Raw genomic sequence first — 19741 nt, forward strand, 5'->3', positions numbered from 1 at the left:
TTAGCGGGGTAGTCCTCGTAATTTGTGTGGCTTCGCATGGAGCAGCGACAGTTTAGACAAGAGGTGGACTTTCTAGTAGAATTGTACAAGCTCGGAGCATGGCAAATTATAAACTATATAATGAAATTACTTGGTCCTCGAGATTTGTGCAGGTACGAGTCGTGTTGAACTACAGTACTGTGTATTTGTGTCTGGTGTAGAATTTGTGTAGTGAGCAGAACTTGGAGACAAATTTGCCATTCTGACAAAGCAGCGTGGAGAAAGAGAACAGAGTTCCTTAAAACTGTAAAATTGAATTTATTTAAACTCGGAAAGGTAGAGTAATAAATACATTCACAAACATACACAAATTTCTTTTCCAGGAGAATATTGGATTGAAGGTTAGCAAGCACAAGAACAACCCAACCCCAGGGAGCAATAACTCAGTCAGGTCCATCCTCAGTCCACTAGACATTAATGTTACTCCAGTTAGTACTACAAGTAGTCCAGACTGTCCTGAGACTCCTCTACCGACAAGGAGGCCATGTAGACCATGTCCTCAATGTCACAGTCCAGCAATAGAAGTGTCCCCATCAAGAGCAAAGTGTACTAGTCCACAATGCACATTTGACTTTTGTCGTGGATGTTTCAAGACATGGCATGGTGACTCTGGGTGTTACATGCACATTACAAGTCCAGGAAAAAACAGAACATCACTCAAACACAGAAGGCATGACGTAATAGGAGGCAAACAGAACAAAAAACGTCTCAAGAGGTTGTGAAAACTTAATTATTATTTCAGAGAGAGAGAGAGAGCAGGTTCTCTATAATATTAAATGGTGACCAGATTACAAGTCAGAAATCTACCCTTAATTAAAATAAAGAAAACTAATCAAATTTGTCTCTATTATTATTATTATTGTTGTTGTTGTTATTATTATGAATCTTCTAAGAAGGACAGAAGAGAATCAAGATCTCTAGCACCAGAGTAGTTGGACTTCTTATCACCATCCTTAAATAAGATTAGTGTGGGATATCCTCGTACCTGCAACAAGTAATGTTTATTATAACTGTGATTTCCTAGCTATTGGTACCTGATGGGTCTCACACAGGTCCCTCTCCACAGTGCAGTCAACCTGGTCATGATATTTAAGTGACGATGACATGATAACCTGGTACCTTAGCAATGGTGATGCCTGTCTTGGAGTGTGTGACTTCAGCTAGCTGGTCCCAGGTTGGTGCTAACCGTTTGCAGTGACCACACCTGGCACAACTTTAGTATCACATAGTACTGTACTACTGATACTAACCATGGGGCAAAAAACTTCACAAAGACTGTACCCTCAGAAATGACCTCATTAAAATCAGCTGCAGTCAGCACTCTTACTTGTGGCACTGACTCCTATTAATTAATACTTAATTAATTAAACATATGGTACGACATATACCTCAGTCTTCTCCTCATTTATACTGGCAGTAACAAATTCTATCAAGTCTCCCAACTCCCTCTTGCCGTTGTACTGGGCTGACACCTTCCCATCTTGTAGCAGGATCAATGTGGGGTACCCTCGTACGTTGAATTTGGGACATGTCACGGTGTTCTCAGTACAGTCAACCTAACATACACGATGTAATATACAACATGACACACCACAGAACATGGCACCTAGGTAGGCACATCCATCATGTCATCAAAAGGAGGACACAAGATATGCCTACTTGGACACTATCAATAAAGTAATAATCTCTTCATGAGGTATCCAACTAATCTCTGAATCTTGATTAGTTGATAGTAAAGTCTAGCATGTGATTAAAGCATAGTTTTTCCTGTCCCCACACAAAAGAAAGGGGGAAAAGTAGTCTGGCTACACGAGACACCACCCCACCCCCACCTTCTACACATGCATACACACACCTTCACAATGTGGACATCTTTGTTATGAGTGTTAAAGTAAGCTGCAAGGTCACTCCAAGTGGGAGCAAGCTTCTGGCAGTGGCCACACCTATAAGGTTGCATGAGAGATAACTGTGGTAATCTTTTTTAACACCTCACCAAGGAGCATAAAACTTGACAAAGTACACCCCAGTAGCAGTGAGAGAGTCAAAGTTAGCATCAGTCAAATGCATCACCCCCATCTCATCTATGTTGATACTACCTCCATCATCACCCTCCTAACCATGGTAACAAATTAGATCATCACCATAGTAATAAAATAATTATAATGATACACGGTAATGTTACATAGATAATATCTGGCAAGATGACCATATATTTACTTAAGAAAGTGTTTGCCTATTTGAAAGTTACTCGTTCAGTTCATATGATGCATAAGGACGGACCAGATACTGACTGATATCTGTTTGTAGTTGCTAGCTGGTTGCACAATGTAAGACCTATAAATATCATCATGTACATAGTCTAAAAAATGGCAGAACACTATAAGTCCATGATAAACTAATCTTCAGATGTAGCAGATTAGCTGTTTTCACAAAACTTAGGAAGTAAATCTCGTGATCTGTGTGCTATAGTGACTGCTCCCAAATATTCTACAAAATAGTCATGGGTGTAGTAGCAAAGTACAGGAAAATAAAGTTACCCCCACTTCATATCAGAAAGGATTTACCTCCAGCCTACACTTTGTGAAGCTCAAATATAGCAGTCAAAATATACTCTAATAAAACAGTCAGGTGCAGCTGAAATGATTTCAGAATTTTCTTTTCCTGACCCAAGGCTGTTGGGTCACTACTACAAAATTATGAAATGGGAGGATTAATCTAACACGCGTTACTAAAATAAAATCACATTGTTATTTTGAGTATTGTAGGATAAGAAACTAATACTTAGTTTTATGTGGCCTAAAATGTGTAGTCACAAATTGTCTCTAATAAGGGGACAGCTACAGTAATACAAGAAAGGATCAACAACATGATTATTTAATGGACACACCTTCTCCTCATCACCTTCATCAGGAACATCAACAGTCTTTGAGACATGATTGTTGACAAAATCAGCTAGCGATTTCATGTCCCTAGCACCTTCGTATTTCACTGTGCCTCCATCGTGAAATAACTTCAACCTGCAATGTCAATGTCAAAAGTGTAATACTTTATTCAATTAAGTGGAACCCTTAGATTGAGAATGTTTGTCTTATATTTTTGTTGAGGCTTTCCATTTTCAGAGATAAAACTGTGTGGAGCCAGGAATCAGATATTCATTTTCATATCATTTCAGTGGATTTGATTGCATTACATTGGCATGGCAAATAGTATCAAACGGTACAGTAGCAGCGTTTAATAGGGATTGCGATGAAAATTTCACACGCCACTCAAAATTCTTCCTTTAAAAATCACCCTAGAGACATTTTACGTGACAAAAATCACCTTTACGGAATAGTACTAGTCCATATAATATATAAAACAGCATTAAATATAACGAAACACTTACAGGTGACCAGATATACAATTTTTTAAAATCGCCAAAACTTAACTCGAACTTCAGTCTCACTGCCTGCCTCACTGATCACAGTCGCAAGGCTAGAGGCCAAATGAAGCAGCGCACAGCCACCATTTTAAGCCACAATAACAAACTCACCAGTGGGATGTGCCTTTTGGGGTTCTGACGAGTGTAGGCCCTCTGTGCCTTGTCGTTTCATTGGATGTGCTTGTCTTCTACATCCAACAAACCATATTGAGGTGTTAATTTTCCATATCAACACTTTCTTTCAGTAATATATATAGACGCCACAGAATTATTTTAGAGCTGGATTTCAGAAGCACTTCAGTCCCGGCGCTATACAAGCTAGATAACTGCAAGTTCACGATTGGGATCCTGTTCGAGATAGGTTGGTGACCACGCCCATCAATTAAAGATCTAGGTGGACTAATAGTGATAGAGTACGGGGACCACACCTCTTAACAATCTAGCTGTTTACTGTTTACTTAACAGTAAACAGGATGACCTCACCCCTTATTGGTCTAGCTAACTGCACACCTCTTGTCTGACTCGAGATATACTCTAATACAACAGTCATGTATCATATTCTATTAGAACAGTCACAAGTTACATTGCAGCTAGCAGCAAAAAACTAAACAAACTAGTATTTTTTAAATTGTTAATTAAAAATGAAATAGGGATCTATGTAATAAAAGTAGTGAAACAAGAGATGAATGATGGTGTTACAGCATAGCTCAGTGGGAAAGTCCCTACTTTGACACATTAGCTATAACAATTATTTTGCTCAATGCCAAAGTAGGGACTTTCCCACTGAGCTATGTTACAATACCATCATTCATCACTTGTTTCATTATTTTATTGCATAGATCCCTACTTCATTTCTAAATTGACAATTTTTAAAATATTAGTTATTATATACTTCTCTGCAAAATTTTGAACATGACTTATACGGTTGCTAAGCATTTTTCTAGTGTCGCATGGCCAGATCACTTTCGGTTGTGGAGCTATAGAGTGTTTTCATCACATGAGCAAAGTAACGTAATTTACCAGAACCCACCATGTTGGTGCACATGTAACAATGGTGATGTGCATAGTGGTCAGATGCTCAAACCGTTCTGACCGTTTCCTTTTATAGAATACTAGCTGTTCACGATAAGGAAGGAAAGGAAGATTATGAGTTTACAAAGCGGTAAATTTTTGGCTGCTATTTCTAGGAAAGACATTGATATCTACACACTGGACAAATACAGAATCTGCAGAAAGCACTTCATATCAGGGAAGCCCGCCTCACCATATGATCGAACTGATCCAGACTGGTTACCGACTTTAATCTCGGGTATGAAAGAATGGCTAGCCTAGCAGTGAGGAGGTTAGAGTAGCGAGATGGGAGAGGGCTCATGGAAGAGACTACAGGCTCTTCTTCCCTCAATTCTGCTAAGCGTTACCAAGTAAAACAGCACAGCAGCTACATGTGTGCATGCTTCACCTAGCCCTGCCATGCAATTGCAGTGGGCACAACACACTTCACCATCCTGTTGTAGAATTAACCAGCATTTTAATGGAGTATCATTCAATTGTTGGGAGTGAAACACTTGAAAATAGCATAATAAAACTGATAGCCAAATCGTAATATTTTTACCCTTCTAGTTGTAACGAACTTTGTATCAACTTTACATACAAAAACTTCCTTCACCCATCCACACACAAACTGGTTGTACACCTCCAATCCCATTGTGCTCCAAACTGCTCTGCTGATATAAAACTAGTTCGAAGAACCAAGTAAGATAACAAATCACAGGCATCTAGTGGAGGAAAGTCATCCATTTGCTCTCCAAATGTGCCAGAACAGAAAGGATCTATTCCACCAATAATGGCAATTTTGTCGAGGTAACAGGACTTCGCTTCATCAAGTAAAGCCTCTGTGTATGACAATAAAGCAACTCCATTACTGTGTAAATCACCACAAGTTGACCACGACATCCTGTGCACCAACATGGTGGCTTCCGGTAAATTACGTAAGTTTGCTCACGCGATGAAAACACTCTATTGAAAATCTGACAGACCTTTAATCAGGAAAAAGCAGTCAATAAGCCTATGGAAACTACCACAAATGCAACTTTGTCTACAGAACTTCACCACACCCTATACCAACCAATGATGTCACCAATAAAATGAGGAGGCAAGATATCAATCTGGTGACTGAGGTATCACATCGTCTGACAGTGCCCACCCCCTTTGCATAGAAAGGAAGGGTCTGATCACAGAGTTGTAACAATGGAATGTAAAACAATGGCGTCACAATATAATGGCAGCAAGAATGACACATCCAACAACCATACAAAGAAATTAGTTCTCTCAAAATCTTCATGACAAACTCTTCCACACATTGTGTAATTCTATAGTATCTATGGTAACTCCAAAACAAACGTCACAAAAATTTTGTAATTACCAATCACTGTTACCTGTTTTCTGTAACATGCAAATTTTTGAATGCTAGAGTGACAACCCTTCCTCTATGTGAAGGGGCGGGCGCCACAAGACTAGGTATCACATCACATGTAGCATTTACACTACCCTCACAATAATAATACATTGTAAAATACTCACGTGGGATATCCCTTCACTTGTTCATCTCCACAAATTTTAGCATATTTAGTGCAGTCAACCTAACAGAGGTCACGTGATTAGCATTACAAAATAAAAGCTAGCCAGTACCTTAGCGATCGTGATGTCAGAGTCCTCAAAGTGACTGTTCAGATCATCCCAAGTTGGCGACAGCCGCTTACAATGACCACACCTGCAGGGACGAAGCGTTATGCATATAATATGGTGTGCACTGTTATGACTTCACCTACCATGGCGCGTAGAATTTAACGAACACAGGATTGCCCTCATTAATCGTTGATGAGAATGTCTCGTCCGTCAGCTCAGTGGGCTCCAGCGATAAGGCTAGAGTCACTAGTGATAATACGCTGGTAATCCGTGCCAACCACATCGTGCTGGTGATAATATACAGAGAATATCCGGATTAGGAATTTCATATAATGCGCACCACGGCATATTTCTAGTTGGATTTTTGTAACCTTATAAATAATGCGTTGTTTGTATTGTGAGTTGATGAGATAATGCATCGTGCAATAAATCTGCTTGTTCGCTTGTGGATGGTAGTTATCGTCTGCGTAAAGTGGTTATATCGTAAAGTGTTTAGTAAGACCAACAAAGAAGACCTACCTATCACGTCCAGCGGCTGGAAGGTGTGTAATAGCTTATGTAGAATATGTTGTTAGCATGGGAAGATTGGTCCTTGCAAGTTACTGTGTTGATTTGGTCACCTATTTACCCTCGTGTATACCAATTAGCTCCCTGGTCACTTGTACTGGCCAAGACAAGGCCCGGGATGACACACAGGCAGTGTTGGTTGATTTGCCTAGCTGCAGTCAAGGATAAAATTTGAACCCACAATCAATAAGTATTTGTTGCCAAGTTATACCAACTTTCATAATTTGTTATGTGGTACAAAAACTATGCATATCCTTATAAGGTACTTAAATATTGAGTTGACCATTCGGGACAAACTTGGAACAGTCTTATATGTATACGTCTATACATGATTCCTTCTGTCCAGTCAAGGACTGACTGTATTTGAAATGAGATTGGACATTTCATAGCCATTTTATCAAAATACCTAAATGACTAATTGGAACTGGTTAGAAAATTGAGACTAGTTTATTTTATTGTCCATTTTGCCAATCTATTTTTCGAGGCTGAATGAGAAGTAATGTTGTGACAGCAATATAATGAACACCAATAATTAATTATAGTCTTGTGAACCAAAAAATGTTCTTGTTTATTGCGATATACCGTATAGAGAAAAATTTTGGCAAATTTGGCGATTCGCTACAAATTCGCCACCAAAGTTTAACCTGCCAATTACTTGTGCCTCGGATAAGCATCTTTATAGCTAAACATTGAGCTTGAATTTTCCAAAGTTTATTTCACCAAATGCAATTTAGCTTGCTATTCGCCAAAGTTTACCCCACCAAAGTAGTTTCGCCCTATATGGTAAGTGACCCTTGAGGCAGGATGTTGGGAATCAGGACCACAATACAAAATAGATGATCACATTGTTTAATTATGCATAGCGATTATTTAATAGTTACCATTGTGAAAATTTTAGAATCCCATTTCCATCAGACCCTCTCATACTTGTTAACTCATATTGTAACAACTGTTTGCTTTATGCGATACGGTCAACAGTTTTCATAAATTGGTAAAAAGTTACTTGAATTTTTTGAGCCAAATTGTATACACTTACATGGTTAAAATCAGAGATAGATGCACTGCAGAGGCAATTTTAAATTTGCATACATAGTATTTATTGAAAGATCAATATTTAGCAGTGATTATTGTTATATCGTTATTGTGCAATTGTGGATTTTAAAACGCCTAGTTTAAATTACCTGTTCCCTAGGCTATGCTGTTCACATAGTTATTACATTACAAGATGTTTCAGTTCTATTAGTACTTTACTGAAGTCATAGACATCTGTCAGTGAACTTTATGGAGTATTCCCCTATGTTGTCAATTTCTTATTGTAATAGTACAGTAGCCATACCTACTCACTGGTAAACCTCTGTCCAAAACACAATTTTATAGTAAATTGTTGGGTAATTCCCCTGAGATAATTCTCTTAAATTTTTATTTATTTTTTTTGTATTGGCATGGAGATTTCCCTTCCTCCTTCTCAGGATGATGGTCCCCAGGAGGAGTGGGAAGATTGGGACACAATGACGATTACTGTTGTCCCTAACAACCCACCCACTGATGAAGAATCTGGTGATCCTAGAATGAAGTACAGTACAAGACTGGCATCATCTAGTACAGAAAATGAACCATCAGCTGAGGAGCTGTTCCATGACATGCAGCCTGTGTATAAGAAAGCTAAAATGGTAAACTGTATGTGTGCGCACGTGCATGTGTGTGTATGTACAATGTTCATACATCATGATGTGTACAATGGATCCCCCCCGTAAATGCACTCAGACTTGATAATCTGGACACTACAGTTAACAGCTTTATCACACTAATATAAGACACCTTGATAATCATAACACTTCTCCATGGTCCTATTTGTATTGGTATATACTATACACGTGCATTTATACCTCAGGGCAAGGCTTGTAGCTACAGCTGTTTCAATTATAGTAATACTTATCGAGATAAATTACTTGTATACCAGATAGTGTAGACACCTACAACTCTCCTACCACTCGGGCACAGTGTTGCTAAACTTTAACATTTTCACTTCTTTTACTACAGTTTGTTCACTTTACTGCTTATTTTTTACCAGCAGTTAACAAAAAATAAGTTGCCCACTTAACTGGTTTGCTATTATAGAATCCAAAAGGAATTATCGAGATATGCTTAAATCTGTTATCACACATTTCTACTTGTAACCACTGATTTAGTGTGACATTTGGTAGTAGGAGTGTTAGGCCATCAATGGTATATGACATGACGTTAACTGTATAAAGAAGGGAACAAAGGGAGCCTGTAACACAGTATTTTATATCCAACCTCACACTGTATCACAGGGTGAACTTGATAATAAGCAGCAAATTTGTCAACTAAATCATTTATCATATCAAAGTAGTACTTCTGTGGTGACTGAACCACCTGCCATATCAAATATTTTTGTAGATAGAAATGTGCATGTGTCATTGTGTAGCTGAAGGTGTACAGGAGTGATGAGCAGGCAATGACCAATGTGGATAGTAGAAAATTTGCTATTGACTCTTCATTCCAGCCCACTACAGTGAGTGTCCAACCCTGTACTGTAGTGATGTGTGACATACTTGGTGAATTATTCGATATCGGATTGACTCTCAGTTCGATATTACAATTTACAGTGATTATATTATTGGCTATATAATTTGATTGTGCAGTCTTGGTAATATTTAAATTCCAGTTTTGTACATTGCAGCCATACCGAGATTTGTGGCATAGCTACCATTGAGACAACCAAGACAGCTATAAAAATTAGGAAACAGAATTTGAATGATGAGCACTTGAAGATCAAAATATTCTAATAAAGCATTACCCTTGATTAATAACTTGATTTACAATAGAGAAAATGTTTTTCTTGCTACACCCTTGCTTATTTTTATAAACCTGTTCCCTACAAGTTAAGAAGATGTTTGTTCAAAGTCTGTCCAATAGTTTAAAAAATATTTTAAAATTTTTGTCAATGCTATGCTGAGATTGAGAATAGAGTCTCAATATCTCACACCACTAAGTACATGTTGTCATCACTCTCTAGGTGTCAGAGGAGTTAGAGGTATGGAGAGATGAGCCAAGTGGTGGCACATGGGAGGATGACACAACATTTGATGACAGTGAACTGATCAAGGTGTCCAGAGAAGCACTGAGAGAGAAAAGACTGTTGGAGAGAGAACAACGAAGGCAACAACAAGAAGCAGCAGCTAGAATAAAACAAGAACAGTCAAAACTAACAACAGTTAAATTGTCCTCAAATAATTGAATTATCTTTCAACCAATTGAAATATCAACTGTTCAAAGCATTTCACTCTCTCAACACCTGACGTTGTTAATAGCGCATGCGTCTTGTGTCTATGATAAGGAACTCCTCCCACTTTTTAAACCACCAATGTGGTATCATGGACAGCACGGATAGTGATAGCGAACCAGACTTGACTGAAGATTCGGAATCTTCTGAAGATGAGGGACTAGTTAAATGGCGCAAAGCAATAAGAGACTCTTTAGAAAGAGACTTGCAATTGCGAGTCGAAGAGCGCCTCAGTCTAGACTCTGCTTATCTGAGGTTGAAAAAGCGCATGTTTCCGACAAGACTGCGGGAATTAAAACAATCTAGTTGTGTAACTCTGCGACCTTATCAAGGGCCGTATCGATGTGGCCCACCTGCAAGATCAAAAGATGTATCAAAGGGAACGTGTAAATCTCTTGAACCAGTGGGAGGCCAGCGCGAGTTGGCGGCTATAGCTTCAAAGGCTACAACTGCTATGGAGCTTCCTCGCACTATTGCCATCGATCGCCGAGACCCGAGGAGCACCTCAGAGGCCAGTATTAGTATAGAGCATCTCGCCACGAAAAAGATGAGCTGTTCTATTAGAGGTGCAGCAGCTCCGCCTTTCGACGATACCACCAAGTTTCATTGGCCAGAAGAGATTGCTATCACCTTGCCAACGCCGCAACATTCTTACACCATGCCGGCCAATTTTGAAGCTATGGCATTTTCTAGATCTGGTGAGTGGATAACTTCTAGAAGTGAAAATACTGTCGTATTGTGATTATAGGTCAACTAATGGCATCACAATTTTGCAGAAGAAATGGAGATGACAAACGTTGGACAGTACCTGAACTAGTGTATGATCGTAATGGAAGTGCAATGTCACCGCGACAATCCCCCAGTCCCATCTGCCTTCATTTTGAGTCTCGTTTTGAGAGTGGCAACCTGTTACGAGCATACCGAGTAGCCAGTGCTGAATATGACCTCATCCTACAAACAGACTTGTACACTAAAAAACACACTCAGTGGTTCTACTTCAGCATCAGTAATGTCATCCAGGGTATCACGTACACATTTAACTTAGTCAATATGAAGAAAAGTGACAGCCTATACAACTATGGTATGCAGCCATTGCTTTACTCAGAGGAAGCCATGAAACAATCTGGTGTGGGATGGTCACGTGTTGGCCATGGTATTGGTTACTATAGGAACCTGTCCAACAAATACTGGACTAGTGGTAGTGATGCAGTTTATTACACTCTCACCTGGAAAATGGTAAATGTATACATTGTTATCATCAGTGTTGGGAGTAACGCATTACATAAGTAATGCGTTACGTAATATTGTTACTTTTGTGGTAACTAAGTAATATAACGAAATACGCTAGAAAAACGGGTAATATAACTCGATTTACTTTACTTACAAATGTAACGCGTTACTTAAGTAATATAGTTACTGTAACGAGTCTAATATTATTACTACAAGTAACGAAGTTACTAATCTTGTTAGTTAACTTCTGAGAAACGCCTAGCTAAAACGAAGTAACGAAGCCTACTGAATGAAGCTTATTCACCAGCTTCTTACTTATAACCAAGATTTGCACATTGTCCAACAATGCAATCATGTTATGTGATAAAGTGGTAGTTTCACACGTGACAGTTTAAGGCTGTGGACACAAAGTAATATAATATGTAATATTATTATAGTTACTTTATTTTATGGGTAATATGTAACTGTAACTAAATAGTTCAGTTGCAAGTAATATGTAACTAGTTACTTTTACAAAGTAACTTGCACGATAGTACTGTATGGTAGGGACCACAAAGGAGTAAGCGTGGCCCATGAAATAATATCACCCAAAAACCAGCCTCAATTTTCCCAGACAACGATGAAGCAGTATCAGTTAGGTAAAACTAAGCCCAAACAAGCTTTCAGATCGACCCAAAACGCTTTCAACAAGTTGCTACAGAATTTTAAAAAAATTTTGTCAATGGAATTTTCTACTGACTGAACTGACTGACTGATGCCTTCAGACAAGCATAACTCAATAATGGCTAAGGCTACGGGCTTGATTTTTTCACTGTTCGACATCACTTCGGCCCGACAGGTGCCTTTTGGCATACCGCTGTACATACAATGCATTCTTCACGGACTTACCAAGTGTCCACTTTTGTGTCCCATTCATCTTTGCTGACAGCAAAAAGTGTCGATTTGGCGATAGCACGTGACGGCTTCCCTTTGTAATGTATTTTTCATAGTGGCTATTTTGAAAGCAGAGGTGTTTTTCAAACAGTTCTTGATTCGTACTGCTGTGTAACGGGTTGAACATAGCCAACAGTGAAGCGTAATGGATACTTCACTTTTCAGATGATAATTAATATAATTGGGGTGCGCTGCACGATTTCTTTCTTTTGGTATGTGTGGAATGCAGAGGTGCTTTATGAACAGTTCTTTATTTGAAATGCTGTGCAATGGGTTGGGGCTGGAGCCCACGGTCCGACCAATCACTTTTGATTTTAGTGAAAAGAACAAGATACTCTAATAGAGCAGTCATCAAAATATACTTTAATAGAACAGTCATCATGACACTCTAATAAAGCATTCAGTACTTATAGTCTGAGCAATGACATCGGTGTTAACTGTCTTAAAATTACCCAGTGAGTCATCTGCATGGCACACTGCATTGAGCTAATTGATCATGCGTGTCATGCATTAGCATGCAGTTACAATCTAAAACTAATCTTTCACATTGAGAAATTTTTGTATACATCATGGAAATAAAATTAGCTACTAGCTATAATAGTCAGATATGAAACTCAATTAATTGGTAATGTAGCACAAAATCACCATTGATGTTACAGGTTTTTGCAATTGAATTCGGTGACTTTGCAATTGAATTCGTCCCGTTTGTAATTGAGTTCGTCGCTTTTGCAATTGAATTCATCGCTTTTGCAACTGATTCGTCCCATTTGCAATTGAATTCGTCAGTTTTGCAATAGAATTCGTCGCTTTTGCAGTTAAATTCGTCCGTAACAAGAATGGCAGCTGGAGAAAACATGATGTAGCAGCTGCTACAAGAACTTGTTCAAGTACAACAGTAGTAAAGAACTCTTTATAAGGCAATAATTCTTCCTCTACAGCCTATCCAGCAACATTCCAAACTCTACTATGCCATTCACGATGGGTCGAGCAAGCTAATTAACTTGTCAGACAGGTATCAGCTTCACATACTACCAGCTCCAATTACCTTCTAGTGTCTCAAGTGTAACTCTCCATGGCATAAATAATTCATCTCTTAATGAACGATTGGTTTCTTGGAGCCGTTCTGTTTATGACGAATTGTAATGCAAACGCGACGAATTCAACTGCAAAACCGATGAATTCAATTACAAACGGGACGAATTCTATTGCAAAACCGACGAATTCAATTGCAAACGGGACAAATTCAATCGCAAAGGTGACGAATTCAATTGCAAAAACCTGTAACAAAAAGAAGAGATTTTGCATGTAAAAATAGCCTCCAGATGTCATTTAAGAGTATCTATTTTCAAAAGTTTCCCTGGAGGAGCATGCCCCCTGACCCCTCTAGTTTAGCATGCTGTGTGTACTTATAGCACATGCAGTTAAGTAACACACCTAAGCAGATAATCTCTGATTTACAGATCATATTAGATCAATGAAAACTGAGTAGTGTGCGTGACTGTGACCTTCATTGCAGTCCATGGATGGCCGGACCACTCAGAAACTCTGGGCTCCGGCCCTGCAATGGGTTGAACATAGCTGGCAACGAAGCGTAATGGATAGTTCACTTTTCAGATTATAAGGGGCTGGGTATTTCAGATGCGGTATGCATGGGTTCACTAGTCATAATAAAATTATTGACAAAAAAAGTTAACAAACAAGTACAAGGAAAAATTTGCAATTTTCAACTAGAGTAGGGACCATAGCACATCGATAAAAAGTACTGAAACAAGTTGGAGTAGTCCATGATATTAAATCACAGTAAAAAAAATTAGAAGTGTTATGTCCCTACTATGCATTTCCGTTATGGTATCTTCAGCACAGTAAGGATATATATAACACTTCTAATTGTTTTACTGTGATTTAATATCATGGACTACTCCAACTTGTCTCAGTACTTTTTATCGATGTGCTATGGTCCCTACTCTAATTGAAATTCCAAATTTTTTCTTGTACTTGTTATCATACAGTACAATAGTACTGTATAGTAGGGAGTAGGCATGGCCCATGAAAAAACATCACCCAAAAACCAGCCTCACTTTTCCCAGACGATGATGAAGCAGTATTGGACAAAACTAAGTCCACACAAGCCTTAAGATCGACCCGAATTGCTTTCAACAAGTTGCTACGGAATTATTGTTATTTTAAATTATTTAACGGAATTTTCTAGTGACTGACTGATGCCTTCAGACAAGCATAACTCGATAACGGCTAAGGCTACGGGTTTGATTTTTTCACTGTTTGGTGTTGTTTCGGCCTGAGAGGTGCCTTTTGGCATACCGCAGTACATACAATGCATTCTTCATAACAAAGCGTAATGGTTACTTCGCTTTTCAGACGATAATTGATAAAGCTGGGGTGTGCAGTGCCTTTTCTTTCACAGTATGTATGGGCTCACCAGTCGTAATAATATATTACAAAAAAAAGTTAACAAACAAGTACACAAAAAAAATTGGAATTTTTAGCTAGAGTACTAAGAGTAGAGACCATAGCACATCGATAAAAAGTACTGAAACAAGCTGGAGTACACGCAATACTCCAGCTTGTTTCAGTACTTTTTATCGATGTGCTATGGCCCCTACTCTAGTTGAAAATTCCGAAAAAAAATTGTGTACGTGTAATAATTATGATGTAACATGATGCCTGTTGTGTAGCAGTGTGCCTTACAGCTACTCATGTGAAAACTTTTCTTCCTACTAATTATAACAAAGTCATACCAGCTTCTTCATGTACCATCTGAAACACTGTTAATGCTGTTACCCTACACTATACAACACACACAACACACACACACACACTACAGCTGTGAAACTGGACAGAATATCATAACCGGTTACTGGGCAAATCATAGCTGCCGTATATCCAGTTCACTGAACTGAACAAAAAAAATTTGCTGGACTTAATTTTTAGGCTACATGTACCTACATTTATAGTTGATTATACTTGTAATGGCCAAAGTAATAGACAAGTATGTAAAGCTGAATCTTACAACAAGTGTGATATCAATGTTGAAGAATGAAAAGAGTACCCAAACTATACATTTTTGAGTGAAATATTAGGCATCGGTTATCCGGTTATGAGAACAAAATAACTGAATTTATAAAAATAACTGGTTGATAAATTAGTTAACCGGTTAAGTGTCACTGCTCTAACACACACACACACACACACACACACACACACACACACGCGTGCGCGCGCGCCTCTAGATAATAGAATAATTTTCGTTTCAACTTATTGAAAGCAGCTACTCTGAAGATACTTTTGGGTTTGATTGTACCTAACCAATACTTCCAAGGTGTCATGAAGGTATTGTGAAGCTGGTTTTAGGTCAGTACTTTTTGTGAGGAGGTCCAAATGCCCATGATCCCTAATATTTATACCATATTGTGTGATAGAATTCACACACTTACTCTAATACCAAGAGTTTATACATGAACCCTTGATAGAACATACACTTAAAGTGTGATGGATTGCCACCATCCAAAATTTGGAAGGGGATCTTTTCAAGTTTAAGTGTTGTGGTTCCTTTGGCATGTGTTTATATGCTACAAGTTGCTGTGAGTTGGCAGAGACAGCCATACAGTCTGATTGGCTGGACTACTTTTCACTTGAGATACTCTAATATAACAGTCAGTATGTAATACTCTAATAGAGTGCTTGGCCATGTCAAAATACAACAGTTTACATCTGCTACACTAAACTCTTAATAATTATCTTGCTATATTATTATTTTTTACCCTGTGTCACCTGAATCGCTCACCTCTGTTACAAGATATTTTTTTAAAGCGATCCCCGGCATTCGTTGACAAACCTCTTCAAAGACTATCACCCTCATCTGAAGACCTGAATACTGCCATCAGGCTCAAAACTTTCTGCCATGACCATTTTACACAGTTGTGGAAAAACATCCATATCTTTATAGCAGATAGGGCTATTAAAAAAATAGCCGCCATCTTGTTGGGCATGACGTGGCGAATCCGTTAAACTTTATTTCAAGTCTATGCACTAGAGTATGCGGAATATATGGGCGTCAATGTTTCAAAGAAGGATTGGTGCATTGATCCTCTTGATATCGACAGCCTTTACTACCTTCCCCTTCACCCAATTGCTAAAACTTATATATCATTCAAAAGCTTATTCATTAAGAATTCCATTAAATGTTACATTGAAGTATGTGGATATTACAGAGGGTTGTACACATCTGTTTATTTAGAGCCACTATAGTGGCATTCAGGGTACAGGGTTAAAGCTATTGTTTTACAATCTGTCCCAATCCGCTTCCTTCAGACTTGTCTGGGATTTGTACCACGTTTCAAGAGAGTGAAGATTTGAGTCCTTTTGTCCCTAACAGGATGTATGTAGATGACATTGTAACCCAACAGTGATTTCTAATAAAAAGTATAAAAATAACATTCTCCAATCCCATAAAAGACCACTTGCATGTACCATATTTACTTGCCCTGCATTATTACGTTAGTTTTAAAAATTGATGCACTAATGCTATCCTGATTATCATAAGTTCTTCTGCTATTAAGGAAAATAAAATAACTACTTGCTGCACCGTAGCCACACTTGAGTGGTACCACGATTGTAAGGGCTTAAACATTGTTTTTTAGCACTGAGTAGTGTTTGAGTTTGAATAGTTGCTTGGTCCCAAGATGTCCATTAGTGAAATATATCTTATCAACATTTTAAGTGATGCTCCAATGTATCATGTGAGCTACCTATGATACCCAAAACCTGGATGAGGTTGCCTTATTAATATTAATGGGACCATCAAGTATTTATTTGCTGTATTTGGGACTTACTCACTTGATGTCACTACTTGTAATATTAAGGAGATGGCCACTGGTTAAGGTTTTAGTGGTCAAACTCTCTAATAGAGCAGTCAATAATTTGGTATTAAAGTCATTATCATGTTTATTCCACAGGAGTTTCCATACAGCAATGACTTGTGTTACATCACTCACTGCTACCCCTATACCTACTCTCACTTGCACCAGTGGCTGCTAAGGATGGAGCAAGATTCTAGCAAATGGCGCCATGTTGAAAAGCAAGTGTTGTGTAAGAGTTTGGCTGGCAATGATGTCTTCTTGCTCACCATAACTGACAAAACTGCTAGTGAGCAAGAACTCAGCCAGAGGAAAGGAGTCATTCTGTCAGCTCGGGTTCATCCCGGAGAAACTAATAGCAGCTGGATGATGCAAGGAGCTATTGAATTTCTTGTCTCAGATCATCCCACTGCAGACAGCATCAGGAAATCTTGTATCATCAAAGTTGTCCCAATGTTGAATCCCGATGGTGTAATTGTTGGTAATTATCGCTGCTCATTGGCTAGGGCAGATTTGAATCGTGTTTACAAGCGTCCAGTAAAGGAACTGTTCCCCACAGTTTGGCACACTAAACATATGGCAGAATCCTTTCTGCAAGAAAAGGGGCCTAAAGCCGTCATTGCTTATGTAGACCTGCACGGTCACAGTCGCAAGCACAACATATTTACTTACGGCTGCCACTTACCAGGTTGTAACTTAGAACAGCTGTTAGAAGGACGACTGCTACCCTGGCTACTCTTCCAACAATCCCCAGATGCTTTCTCCTTCAGTAGTTGCAAATTCAATGTACACAAGTGTAAGGAGTCAACCGGCAGAGTTGTAATGTGGAGGATGGGAATTACTAACAGCTTCACATTAGAGGCAACTTTCTGTGGTACAAGATTGTCTACCATTCCACGCCATTTCACCACTGATGACTACCGCAAGATGGGCAGTGATTTGTGTAAGGTCATCTCCAACTATGCAAGCTACAAGTTATCCAGAACTAATCTTACCAGCAGTTTAGTTAGTCTAGCATTACACTTGAAGTCTAACAGTGAAGAGACCACCTCTGAAGTGCACTTGCTGCCTCCTAATCTCAAAACTACAGATACTGACAGACTAGCTGGTGCGTCAGAGTGTGATCTACGTGGAGCCCGCCACTCTGACCGGTCACACTGCCAACCGATGGACATTATTAAGAATTGTAGAATAGAAGACCTTGAAAACGAGTCTAGTACCAGTGGCTCTGACACTTCTAATGATGAGTTTGGTACCTGCTCCACTCATAAGAGATTGCAGCGACGGTCAAGAAAGAAGCAAACAGATACTGAAGGAAAGAAAAGAAAGAAGCGGAAAGTAGCTAGATTGTGCAAACCTATTGTCAGCAACCATACAGCAAATTCTCTGCCACAAGTTGAGAGGACTAAAAAGCTTCCACCTTCAACCCTACCAGCTGCAACGTCTTCAAACAACTCAAGTATCTCCACCATTAAAATACCACATTTTGTTAATCGTTATGCTAATCGGTCTAATGGAGGTATTCCAATGTTTGCTGAAGAACGTTTGCGAGAGCGGAAAGCCAAAAAAGCAGAAATGTCTACTGTGTTGTCAGACACTGGCCTTCCACATGAGCCACTGGTATCATCTACAGAAACCAGTAGCCCAATAACTCCTAGTACTACCACCTTTCAAGACATGAAATTCAAATCATTGTCAGCAAAGACTCCTCAATTACGATGCACATTTCCAGTTCGTAAGAGTTACTCTGCCAATTGGGAGGTGCACACAACATTTTCCCAACCTCCCAGCAGATCGCTGACTTGGAGTGAAGTAGCTTCCCAGAGAATACTAGACAAGACTTTACCAATTCATTATAACAATTTTTTCCAGTCTGAAGATGTGACAACTTTAATAGATAAATACTGTCAGACCAGAACACTACTGGACACACATCATACTCAACCCAAAACAAAGAGACTTGGACACAATTTGAACATTTCAACTAACGACCACCTTCACCATTTACCAACTGTTTATCAATGGAAATAGTTTATTATTGTTTATTTATTTATTTATTTATTAAATTCAATAAAAGCATTCTGTTATCTGGCTTCTACATTGCATGTAGGAACATTCCACCACATTTTTACATATATACTTCAGGCCACCTGGAAAGGGTGACATCTTTCATTTAAGTTTCAAAAAATAATTCTTAGTTACAAATCTGAAAGAGTGGTACCCATTTTTTTGCAATTTAGTCACATTTGTTTGGCTAGGATTATTATATAGCTATAAATTTTGTACTTGGTATAGTGGCACAACCAAAAAATTGTTCACTTTTTCATAAAGCCATGAAACTTTCCACACAAATAGTAGTCCTCAATACATGTATTTTCAGTGCCATCGCTGATTTGACCTTTGGTGACCTTTACTGCCATTTTTGTACAGAAAATTGATCATTTTTGTCTTTAACTCCCTAAGGCAGAAATTAACTTGTTAAAACATGGTACCAAACAAAAGATCTTGCTGATAGAAACAACTTGGTTTTTACTTGAAGTCAATAGGTGATTTCATTACAAAGTTATGAGTATTCTTATTAGCCGCAAAATTTGATAAATTTATGCATAATTATCTGCCCACAGGTAATTCACACCTTGAGGGCAGGTAAATTTATTAAATTTTGTAGCCAGTAAAATTGATCAT

At 38.6% G+C, this 19741-nt stretch overlaps 3 protein-coding genes across 3 annotated transcripts; 2 read left to right on the forward strand and 1 right to left on the reverse strand.

Moving 5' to 3' along the window:
* The first annotated feature begins 17 nt into the window (after window positions 1-17).
* Window positions 18-991, forward strand: LOC136250075 (F-box only protein 43-like). Its single transcript, XM_066042235.1, has 3 exons — window positions 18-152; window positions 201-315; window positions 363-991. Exons 1-3 carry the CDS (start codon window positions 37-39, stop codon window positions 759-761), a joined length of 630 nt encoding a protein of 209 aa, XP_065898307.1. The 5' UTR covers window positions 18-36; the 3' UTR covers window positions 762-991.
* On the reverse strand, window positions 828-6476 carry LOC136250074 (thioredoxin domain-containing protein 5-like). Its single transcript, XM_066042234.1, has 11 exons — window positions 6289-6476; window positions 6149-6230; window positions 6041-6099; window positions 2927-3056; window positions 2033-2151; window positions 1895-1982; window positions 1428-1595; window positions 1290-1381; window positions 1159-1243; window positions 1074-1115; window positions 828-1024 (listed from the first exon to the last, which is right to left on the reverse strand). The coding sequence occupies exons 1-11, from the start codon at window positions 6426-6428 to the stop codon at window positions 917-919; spliced, it is 1113 nt and encodes a 370-aa protein (XP_065898306.1). The 5' UTR covers window positions 6429-6476; the 3' UTR covers window positions 828-916.
* LOC136248396 (uncharacterized) lies at window positions 6438-19135 on the forward strand. Its single transcript, XM_066040178.1, has 7 exons — window positions 6438-6687; window positions 8182-8382; window positions 9162-9248; window positions 9753-9971; window positions 10048-10717; window positions 10768-11255; window positions 17156-19135. The coding sequence occupies exons 1-7, from the start codon at window positions 6559-6561 to the stop codon at window positions 19085-19087; spliced, it is 3726 nt and encodes a 1241-aa protein (XP_065896250.1). The 5' UTR covers window positions 6438-6558; the 3' UTR covers window positions 19088-19135.
* Window positions 19136-19741: the final 606 nt, after the last annotated feature.

Source organism: Dysidea avara, chromosome 3, assembly GCF_963678975.1.
Source record: "Dysidea avara chromosome 3, odDysAvar1.4, whole genome shotgun sequence".
Lineage (NCBI taxonomy): Eukaryota > Metazoa > Porifera > Demospongiae > Dictyoceratida > Dysideidae > Dysidea > Dysidea avara.